The sequence below is a fragment of the Bubalus bubalis genome, chromosome 4 (assembly GCF_019923935.1).
Source record: "Bubalus bubalis isolate 160015118507 breed Murrah chromosome 4, NDDB_SH_1, whole genome shotgun sequence".
Lineage (NCBI taxonomy): Eukaryota > Metazoa > Chordata > Mammalia > Artiodactyla > Bovidae > Bubalus > Bubalus bubalis.
The window spans coordinates 117,654,690-117,666,997 of NC_059160.1; the positions used below are offsets into that span (position 1 = coordinate 117,654,690).

The 12,308-nt window shown below is 33.5% G+C and overlaps 1 protein-coding gene across 1 annotated transcript in view; it reads right to left on the reverse strand.

The window, feature by feature from the left end:
* Positions 1-12,308, reverse strand: part of TRHDE (thyrotropin releasing hormone degrading enzyme) — a 439,831-nt gene that overhangs the window by 83,098 nt on the left and 344,425 nt on the right. Inside the window, exons 10-12 of the mRNA XM_025284466.3 lie at positions 10,210-10,298; positions 1,150-1,280; positions 984-1,039 (exon numbers count right to left, since the gene is read on the reverse strand). Of these exons, the coding sequence (XP_025140251.3) occupies positions 984-1,039; positions 1,150-1,280; positions 10,210-10,298 (276 nt within the window). The remainder of the gene's footprint in view (positions 1-983; positions 1,040-1,149; positions 1,281-10,209; positions 10,299-12,308) is intronic.

The window sequence follows — 12,308 nt, forward strand, 5'->3', positions numbered from 1 at the left end:
AATGTTTAATTAATTGGTAATATTAGTTACCTTCCAGTACCTTAATTTTTCCTGTGGATCCCTTAACATGTCTCTCTTTTGCCTGCTTCTCTTTCAGGGTAATGTATACTCTCCTACTGGCTTTCTGTACTCTCCAAACTCCTCTGTCAAAGTAATCTTCATGTCATATTTAATACTTTCTTGAAAGTCTTCATATCTTACTGAATCTTTATCCCCATATATGACTTTCCTCCACCTCTATCATTTCTAAATTTTTGTCCAGTCTTATCATATTATTAAAATAAAACTATATTTGGACATGAAGCAACACAAAATATTAAAAGAACTGAGTTTATTTTACTATTTAGCCTAAAAATTGAGTAAAATAGCTTGGGTTTATGATCAACCTTATTTTAAAGGAATAGCTAATGACTATTCAAAAGAATATCTGATTTTTTAATATTATAAATATAACTATGAAAATAGATTATTAGAAACAAACATTACTGTAACTAGTACTAAAACTTCTGCTACAAGATTGATATATATTTTGTTCAGAACAGCTTTACCCAGTAGAATATTTATTTCTGTCTTGCAGCACAAGCTTTTCATAATGAATCACATTCAAAAATACATTAAAAAAAGATATACTAGTATATGTCAGGAAAAAAAATTGATGATGCTTGAAGGTACTTTCCATGAAAAATTAAATATGGCACAATGGTCATTTTGTAGACTTCATTAATGAAATTGGAAAGAGATGATTAATCTTGAGTGTTAAATTGAACCTGTGGCGAAAATTGATCAAGCTTCTCCTGGCTCAGAAATACCCTACAGCTACTATTGATCAAGAGTTTGGGCCACTGATTATATCTAAACACAAAGGATGTGAGATAGAAATTATTTTTAAAAGATTTCTGATTCAAAACATATATACTATTTAGTGTAACAGAGGCAGTCTTAAGAGTGCTAGTTTTATTGTGGAGATCCACAGAAAAACATACCTGGCTAGGCTGAAGGCATCGTCGATCAAACCTGCTCGGTTGCTGACAGAAAGAACCTATGAGGTCAACCAAAAAAAACCAAAAACACAAAAATGGAGTTATTTAGGATTAAAATGGCAAATGTTCATATGTCTAAACAGATCTTTGATAAGTAAGTCCAGTTTACCTCATGGTTCCTGATTAATTGATCAATTAATAATCTCCAGTTCCTTAAATCATAGTTGACTCTAAAATAACCAGTTTGATTGATGTTCCCCAGCAACCAGCTTCCTTTGTCCAAAGTTATCCTATGGTGTTCTGAAAACAGCATTTTAGGGGTAAGAGAGATTTTCAATTTTATGAGTTAAAATAGAAGGAAGTATGCTTTCTTAATATCAAATGTCACAGTACCAATAATTAAAAGAGGACACCATTCTAAATACCTAATTGAAATCTACTCTTTACTCATTACTCAATTAATCATTATGGTTAGAATTTGCTAGAAAACCTTTAGTTTCTTATTCACTATTACTCAATTAACTGTTTTCTTATAATTAACATTTTTATTCTTGATAAAGCCCTATTATGTATATATAATTATCTTTCTCAAGATAAAAATAACCAAGAAATCTACTACTGCATTCATGTGGCTTTCAGTTAGATTGTCTATGTATCTGTGGTTGGAATAAAAAAAAGGCTTCAGGTGCATAATCTACTTATTTTATTCAGGAAGAAAGTGATTAAAACAATAGGGCTCATTTATTTGAAAGTCACTGTTATTTCTTACCCTTTTCCTTGTGCTTTTTGAATGTGCTAATAAATAACAGATTTTCCAGCATCATCAATCATGTTGGGAAAAAGAACCTCATTTAAAGCTCTAATATTTCTACATATAATTAGAACAAAGATAATAAATTTTGCTTATTAGAATCACTTTGGAAAATGGTAACTTGATTGCATTCACTGGTTAATTCAATTAAAGGAAGCCAGTAAAAGCAATCTTATAACTTAACATATTTAACCCCTTCAAATATAATACAGAGAACTCATTCACTTTTAATGGCAGCTTTTTTTGAATTCCTAAGACCGTAGTTTACAATTCTAATCACTTTGTTGCTGATGCCGTCAGGATTCATGCTTCATAGAAGTAGCATAATGTATGAAGTTATTTAAAACTCTACTATATATATTGGAAGGACTGATGTTGAAGCTGAAACTCCAATATTTTGGCCACCTGATGCAAAGAGCTTACTCATTTGAAAAGACCCTGATGCTGGGAAAGATTGAGGGCAGAAGGAGAAGGGGACGACAGAGGATGAGATGGTTGGATGGCATCACCGACTCAATGGACATGGGTTTGGGTAAACTCCGGGAGTTGGTGATGGACAGGGAGGCCTGGTGTGCTGCAGTTCGTGGGGTCGCAGAGTCGAACATGACTGAGCAACTGAACTCAACTGAACTGAACTGAACTCTCTCTCTCTCTCTCTCTCTCTATATATATATATATATAAAATTTAAAAAAAGAGTACAAAACCTGTATTGTTGTAACTATTCTCCTATATAAAAATGTTTGAACTTAGGCCATTGATTGTTTTTGGCTCTCCATTTCCTTACCTATAACCTAAAGGCCAAGTAATGCCATTTAAGGACCCTTCCAATTGTATGATTCAATGGCAAAAGGGGATAATTTATTAGTTTGAGATTTTACACAGCTTAATCTGTGGTACTTAGAAAAATAAATCTGTCAGATATTACTCTAAAATATTTATAACTTTCCAAGTTTCTAATACTTTGTATCTGCATATTTTTCAAAAATGTAATATTTACCCACACAATTTCTGTGAAGCTTTAGAATGTCACCCAATTTTACAAATGTAAAAGTAAAAACAAATAATCTAAAAAACAGCATATAAAATTAGTTCTCATAGAGATTTTAGTTAATCATGTCTGAATTCACTGAAGAAAAACTGATTGAAATATTGATAACATTGTTTCTCTAGAGTAACCCTAACTCTTTAGGAATGATAAGATTTTTTTATAACAAAACATTTAAACATTGATAGCAAAACATTTAAAAATTGTTATTGAATTCATATGGGTTAAGAACAAGTTTAACCATTTTCATCTAGCAAGTGATTATTCTTTGAAGAAATTACAATATTAAAGCATTGGGCTTAATAAATACATGATAAAACTTTTTACAGTTTTGAAATGGTCATGGATTTCTATATTAAATCTGTTTTTTAAAGCTACTTCCTCCTGACATTTTATATAGATGTTATAACTTACCTTCATATAATGCACTTATTTCTAGTTTTTTGAGCTTTTGAATTCAACAACTTATAGGTAGAATAGAGACCAATTAATACAGGAAAACAATCCCTACACCTTCTATGTTATCTGAGGAGAAAAAGAAAGGCAAGAATCTATTATTTTTAAATATTCTATTATCAAATTAATAACTAAACTTGAAGGTTATTGCTGTTCATGGATATTTTTACACCTTTGCTATAAATGAAATCCTTGGAGAAATGATTCCCCAAAAGATTTTGTAATAGATTTTTAAATATCTTTTTCATTTTACTTAATTATAGCTCTAAAATGTTCTCCAGATTAACTAACGGCAAGCAATGAATTTTAAAGAGATCTTTTCCAACAGTCTAATGAGGTACAGTGTGTGATGAGTACTAGAGTAAAAAGTATGGATGCTATATTTCAAGTGTTAGTAGTAACAATTAAAATTTATATTTAGAATATATCCAAAATGGCATGAGATTTAAACTACATCAAGGCACAGAGTAGTTGGCATTTTATAATGTTTTATATTTTTATATTTTATTCTCCCTTTTGGAATGAAAAAGAAAGCAGATCAGATCTTTCCACTCAATACTGGCTGGTTGCAGAACAATGAGAATTTAAAACAAAAACGTGAACCAGGATGCCAAGGGGAACCATGTGAAACAAATTAACGTATAATAACACACCCTGGTTTTCTCGTTGGCCTCTTGTGAGAATCAAATTAGATCATGCTCTGTAGAGATTATAGAGAACCATGCATGTGCGTTCTACGGCCAGGTGTTGAAATTGACAGATCTGCAAAGTAACCTATCAAAGTATTAAAATCTTGTGTGTGCATGTGTGTCATAAACAAACTTAGAAAAGAAAATCAAGTTCCTAAGACATTTTTGGCACGTTATTTCTCAAGCCTTAATTTTCTCATTTGGAAAGTAGAGATTAAAAAAAAAAAAAAATACCTTAAAGGCTATGAGAATCCTATGAGCCAATATTTAAGGGAAGCATTATGCTATTTTTAATATTTACTTCTGATTTTCAGGATCAATTTCCCTTTTAAATTTTTCTTTCCTAACATTTGTCATTAAGTGTATTTCCTTCCACTATACATTAGTTAATAGTCAGTCAATATGAGGGCTACTATGTATAAATGTTTGCCTTCTCAGCATTTTCATAGTAAAAACAAAAGAGAAAAATCTTTTTACCTACTTTCAATAATTCAAAAATTTGTTTTAAAACTGTGTTTAACCTAAAATGATATGTGCCTTAGCTTGGAATTAATTAGATAGCCACCCAACACAACAAAAAGTTGAAGTGTCAAGAACATATAATGATACAAATAAAATTCATATTTTATATTGTTTACATTGTTTACTAATGACTTGACCTTAGTATCATGTGACATCAAATTGATATTATTGATGATGAAAAATTTTAAAAGCATCGATCTGTTATAATTAAAAAGTGGAATATTTAACATACGTTGGTAAGAATTGATCAGAATATGTTCTTAACCGTATCTATGAAGAAACATTTTTCATTAATATTGGTTGACTATATTTTGAGGATAAAAGGTGATCTAAAAGGATACAAATTTAACCTTTTTTCCCTAATGCTTGACTGGTTTCTGTTTTTTATTTGTCATCAGAATGAAGGAGTTCAAGACAGAACTAAATTCACTGAGAACGAGAATAAACAGGGAAACTAGAAAGGTTGCCTTTGTTTTATGTCCCACTTGTAAAATTCTTCCAGATGTATGTATTCATAAAGTTTTCAAGAAACATTTACTTGGTATAGAAATTCCAAACAAAAGCCTCAATATTCAACTGAGACTACATTTTATCAATCAGAAGACTGCTATGATTTAATGGAATATGACACATTGCACTCCATAGGTTGCACACTACATGATTATGGAGTGAGGGGGTGTGCAAGTAATAACATCATTCAGTCATGTCCAAACTCTTTGCAACCCAGTGGACTGCAGCCTGCCAGGCTCCTTTGTCTGTGCAATTCTACAGGCAAGAATAATGGAGTGGGTAGCCATTTCCTTCTCCAGGGGATCTTCCCCACCCAGGGATTGAACCAGGATCTCCTGCATTGCAGGGGTCTGAGCCACTAGGGAAGCCAAAGTAATATCACAGTCCATGTAAATATCATCTCCTAGAGTTACACATTGCACAAAACTATGCAGCTGTGTATAACAATCAAATGTGTGACCACAGAGGACTTTTTAGACAAACTATGGCTTGAAATACCATGTTGTTATTATTTCTGATTAACAATAAAAGACTATAAATTAAAAAAATCTCTCAAATATCAGTACAACAACCTGTGGTCATTGGTCAAGAAAAGCCATGATAGTAATAATTTAAAATGGAGTATGTGGGCATGTGTGCTCAGTCACTTCAGTCATCTCCAATTCTTTGTGATCTTATGGACCATAGCCCCTCCAGGCTCCTCAGTCCATGGGATTCTCCAGGCAAGAGCACTGGAGTGGGTTGCCATGCCCTCCTCCAGGGAATCTTCCCAACCCAGGATTTTCCTGCATTACAGGTGGATTCCTTACCACTGAGCCACCAAGGAAGCCCAAAATGGAGTATAATCTGCAAAAATATTGAATCATTATTCTGTACACCTGAAACTGACATCATATTGTAAATCAACCAAACTTCAATAAAAATAAAGGTCATGATACTATTGTAGATAATATGTGGACATCATGGATAACACCATAGAAATAACTAGGGAGTTAGCGGAAATGGACCCTGAGAAAAGAGTTGAAGAAGAATCAGACTTGCCCTGAATCCCTGCACTGTCTAAATGTGAAAGCTGGGGCTGATCCTGACACTGGATCAGTATCTAATTTCCCATTTATATTCTACCTTCTACCTTTTTACTTATTTCTGAAAACTCTTCTATTTTGTGTCCCTAGCAATCCTATGGAGCGAAGACTTCATTCTAATAGCTGAATTATTACAATAGGAGCTCACTGCTTTCACTCATCATTTCACAATAAACTATGTAGATAAATAAAACAACTACATGAAGGTAAAAGAGAAGTATAAAGAAAATACAGTAAGTGTGAGCTCAGAGCATGGTATAAAAACTAACTCAAAGAAATGAAAAGAATAGATTATAGTAAGCAATTTAAAAGGAGATACACCAATACGTTTTAAAGTAAGCCTTGCAGTGCATCATTGCATTATATATGAATGTTTTACACACAGTGTATATAAATGAAAGCACATATTTTCATTATATGTGTTAAAAATACAATAACATGAACATTTGAATAAAAATTCAACTGGAAAAACAAGAGTTTATGTTTCTGGTAAGCAAATTAGATTCTGCTGTAAAACCTTTTTCTTGTATTTATGTGTGTATGTTTTTTGACCATTTACATCTCCCTAATAATAGCCAATCCATTCTAAAGGAGATCAGTCCTGGGTGTTCTTTGGAAGGACTGATGCTAAAGCTGAAACTCCAATACTTTGTCCACCTCATGTGAAAAGTTGGCTCATTGGAAAAGACTCTGATGCTGGGAGGGATTGGGGGAAGGAGGAGAAGGGGACGGCAGAGGATGAGATAGCTGGATGGCATCACTGACTCGATGGACGTGAGTTTGAGTGAACTCTGGGAGCCGGTGATGGACAGGGAGGGCTGGCATGCTGCAGTTCATGGGGTTGCAAAGAGTTGGACACGACTGAGTGACTGAACTGAACTAAACTGAATAATAACTAGACTGAGGGGAAGAAACAGTATTTTGTTATTTATTTATACTTCACCTTATTTCAAGAAAAGATTTGTTTAAAATGATGCTTATAAAATAGTAAGAAAAGATCTATTAGCAGAATATGAGAAAACAGTAAGAAAAACAAAATGTGGAATACTTGACCATTTAAATCTAAATGAGCTGTTACATAAAAATGATCATTGCTTTTTTCAATTCAGTGGAAAACAGAAATAAAAGAGACCTGGTTCACACTCTAGCATGAAGGATTTGGATTGGTTTCAAGAAATAGCTTTCTGATAGTGAATTGAAATAAGTCACTATGTTACTTGAAGATATTTAGAAACAGAATAGAATCTCATCTTTCTCTGCTCCTTGAGCATTAACCCTACCTAAAGCATGGTTTGATGAGCCGTCAGGGCCTCTCATATCCGGCTCTATAATTATCTAATTTTATGGAAACTACTGCCAGACCCATTCTTCTATATAAAGGGCCAGTCTAATAAAGAGAAGATAGCTGGAAAGTGGAATTAAATATGTGGCCACATTGTGGTTTTGATTTGCATTTCTCTGATAATGAGTGATGTGGAGCATCTTTTCATGTGTTTGTTAGCCATCTGTATGTCTTCTTTGGAGAAATGTCTATTTAGTTCTTTGGCCCATTTTTTGATTGGGTCGTTTATTTTTCTGGAATTGAGCTGCAGGAGTTGCTTGTATATTTTTGAGATTAGTTGTCAGTTGCTTTATTTGCTATTATTTTCTCCCATTCTGAAGGCTGTCTTTTCACCTTGCTTATAGTTTCTTTTGTTGTGCAGAAGCTTTTAATTTTAATTAGATCCCATTTGTTTATTTTTGCTTTTATTTCCAATATTCTGGGAGATGGATCATAGAGAATCCCGCTGTGATGTATGTCGGAGAGTGTTTTGCCTATGTTCTCCTGTAAGAGTTTTATAGTTTCTGGTCTTATGTTTAGATCTTTAATCCATTTTGAGTTTATTTTTGTGTATGGTATTAGAAAGTGTTCTAGTGTCATTCTTTTAAGATTTGGGAGAATGGCATTGAAACATGTAAAATATCATGTATGAAACGAGTTGCCAGTCCAGGTTCGATGCACGATACTGGATGCTTGGGGCTGGTGCACTGGGACGACCCAGAGGGATGGTATGGGGAGGGAGGAGGGAGGAGGGTTCAGGATGGGGAACACATGTATACCTGTGGCGGATTCATTTTGATATTTGGCAAAACTAATACAATTATGTAAAGTTTAAAAATAAAATAAAATTTAAAAAAATAAAAATAAAAAATAAAAGTGGTTGACCAGTTTTCCCAGCACCACTTGTTAAAGAGATTGTCTTTTCTCCATTGTATATTCTTGCCTCCTTTGTCAAAGATAAGGTGTCCATAGGTGCATGGATTTATCTCTGGGCTTTCTATTTAGTTCCATTGATCTATATTTCTGTCTTTGTGCCAGTACCATACTGTCTTGATGACTGTGGCTTTGTAGTAGAGCCTGAAGTCAGGCAGGTTGATTCCTCCAGTTCCATTCTTCTTTCTCAAGATTCCTTTGGCTATTCGAGGTTTTTTGTATTTCCATACAAATTGTGAAATTATTTGTTCTAGCTCTCTGAAAAATCCCATTGGTAGCTTGATAGGGATTGCATTCAATCTATAGATTGCTTTGGGTACTATATTCATTTTCACTATATTGATTCTTCAGATCCATGAACATGGTATATTTCTCCATCTATTAGTGTCCTCTTTGATTTCTTTCATCAGTGTTTTATAGTTTTCTATATATAGGTCTTTAGTTTCTTTAGGTAGATATATTCCTAAGTATTTTATTCTTTTCGTTGAAATGGTGAATGGAATTGTTTCTTTCTCTTTCTATTTTCTCATTATTAGTGTATAGAAATGCAAGGGATTTCTGTGTGTTGATTTTATATCCTGCAACTTTACTATATTCATTGATTAGCTCTAGTAATTTTCTGGTGGAGTCTTTAGGATTTTCTATGTAGAGGATCATGAGGTACCATTTCACGCCAGTCAGAATGGCTGCGATCTAAAAGTCTACAAGCAATAAATGCTGGAGAGGATGTGGAGAAAAGGGAACCCTCTTACAGTGTTGGTGGAAATGCAAACTAGTACAGCCACTATGGAGAACAGTGTGGAGATTCCTTAAAAAACTGGAAATAGAACTGCCATATGACCCAGCAATCCCACTGCTGGGCATACACACTGAGGAAACCAGAATTGAAAGAGACATGTGTACCCCAATGTTCATCACAGCACTGTTTATAATAGCCAGGACATGGAAGCAACCTAGATGTCCATCAGCAGATGAATGGCTAAGAAAGCGGTGGTACATATACACAATGGAGTATTACTCAGCCATTAAAAAGAATACATTTGAATCAGTTCTAATGAGGTGGATGAAACTGGAGCCTATTATACAGAGTGAAGTAAGCCAGAAAGAAAAACACCAGTACAGTATACTAACGCATATATATGGAATTTAGAAAGATGATAACGACAACCCTGTATGCGAGACAGCAAAAGAGACACAGATGTATAGAACAGTCTTTTGGACTCTGTGGAAGGTGGGGGGGGGATGATTTGGGAGAATTGCATTAAAACATGTATAATATCATATAAGAAACAAATCTCCAGTCCAGGTTTGATGCAGGATACAGGATGCTTGGGGCTGGTGCACTGGGATGACCCAGAGGGATGGTATGGGGCGGGAGGTGGGAGGGGGGTTCAGCATGGGGAACACATGTACACCCGTGGCGGACGCATGTTGATGTATGGCAAAACCAATACAATATTGTAAAGTTAAAAAAATATATAATAATAAATATTTTTTTAATTAAAAAATAAATAAATAAATATGTGGCCAGTGTTTCAGTGCTTGACATACTGCTCTATTGGGAACTATGATTATAAATTAATTACATTTGGGATTACAAAATAATGCAGTTTAAAACAGTTAAAACTAATACTACAAGGATTTTGTTTTTAATTTTCTCTTTACAATCAAAGACACAAATATAATAATTATATCAATAGACTGAAATTAGACTATACTTAATTTTATAGAGATTATTCTTCTATATTCTCTAATTTGTCTTTATTCACATGTTTATAATAGCTGATACCAGAAGTTAAGTTGCTAAACATTTATTTGAGACCAAGTAGTTCCTCAGAGGAAAATATATGTTTTACCTGATTTGTTAGACACCCAAATAATTGCTTCTGAAGATACATGGCTTCTATTTCCTACCACAATAGTTAATGGAATCTGCCACAGGTAACTGCAAAATAAAAGACAAACTTTAGGAATTAAAATGGTTGTAACAAATAAACAGTATTTCCTATACATCTTCCATGTGATTTTTTTTTATTATTCTCTTTAGAAAAATTTAAAAGATTCCCCATTCATAAATGTAAGGGGTAAGTCAAAATGAATTTACTCTTTCAACACACTAAGCAGACTTGACTTCTAAGAGTTTTAATTTCAATACAAAAGGATGACTACCAGAAAAACAATTTATCTTGGGGGAAAAAAAATTTGCATTTTACATGAGGAATAAAAAGTAGCTAAAATCTATAAATCTGAGCCACATAATATATTGATTAAAGTCTGAAAATAACTTCTTTCTACTTGATTCTACTGCACATTTCAGTGGTTTTATGCATTTACATTTCAACATCTTCTCATTTACTTGTCTAACTATTCTTAGAAAAAACTTGTCATTTTTTAAAGAAAACTTAATATAGCATACCTAAAGTTACACAGCAAAGTAAGGACAAAAAGAAAAATTAATTAGATATCCCTGAAATCCAGATAAATACAAAGGATACTGTAAGAAACACTTAATGCTCTGTTTTCTAAGTGGATTTTCCAAATTGATATGCGAAATCATCCACCAACATGCAGGGATCAGTCATGAGTCTCAGCTATTAAAGAGAAGCTTTTTGTAGGCTATGACTTTTGATAGGACAAAAATTGAGGCCTAAACTTGTACATGAAATAATACCAATTTAACTTCAAATGAGCAGCCAGAGATAAGCTGGATAGTCTTATAACAAAATCCGGGGACTACATTTTGCCCCCCTATAATACAGCCAGATTATGTTGATCAATCACTGTATCATTAGCAAGAGGGGCAGACAACAATATGCAATATGTGAAAATTATTTCTAACTTGAAAACTATAAGAAGATACGCTGTATGATCTCAGTACCCGTGAGAGTTAATGGAGAATTTTTCAGGGAACATGTCAGAGCTATACACCTAAAAATAGAATTAATATGCCTTTTAATAGGGGGGGACATCTCCAAATCTGTCATGCTGAATGTGATTATTCGTTTATCATTTCATGTTTCGTAGTCACAATAAACAGAATATACTAATAGCACAAAACTCCAAACAGAAGACTGGGAGAAATTCCTAGTTTTATACCAACTATTACCTCCAACAAAAGTTAATATGTTTAAGATTCTAAATTTTAAAAACTATATGCTATACTTATTCAGAGAAATATTTTTGAGTCCCCACTAAGGGAAGACATGATGCTATACTATAGTGGACTCGAGACAGGTCAGGAAATAAACAACCTATACTTTCATGCATTGGAGAAGGAAATGGCAACCCACTCCAGTGTTCTTGCCTGGAGAATCCCAGGGATGGGGGAGCCTGGTGGGCTGCCGTCTATGGGGTCGCACAGAGTCGGACACGACTGAAGCGACTTAGCAGCAGCAGCAGCAAAATAGTATTGCATTTAGAACACACGTTGGTAAACACAACCCATATACACTCTTTAACAAATATCCTAAAACTCGTAACATGATACTAAGAATATGCCAGAAATATTTTTAAATGGATTTACTGTGAGGAAGATATACAGAGAACTGAGGTAGAAACTTAGATGTAGACAGATATAGCTGTTCTCTAAAAATAATAATGTTGATCATTAGATTATAGCTGTTCTCTACAAGTATGGAATCATTTTAATTGAAATTATTAAGAGACAACAATACCTAACTCTGCATCTAATTCTCAATTAAGCTATGAACTCACTTTTGTGTACCCAAGATCTTTCAAAAGCCTGGGAACAAAAGGTATTCCATAAATTGTTGTTGAAATGGATTGAATGGAATTGAATTGAAGTAAAATAAAAGGAACTATATCAGCCTATAATACAGATTAACTTTATGAAATAGATTTTTTTAGTATATGTCTTCTGTATTGAGTTGGGGCAACTAAATTTTGACATCAAATAAGTATCAGTTAAAGGGCAAAAGATATATTAAAGATGTTT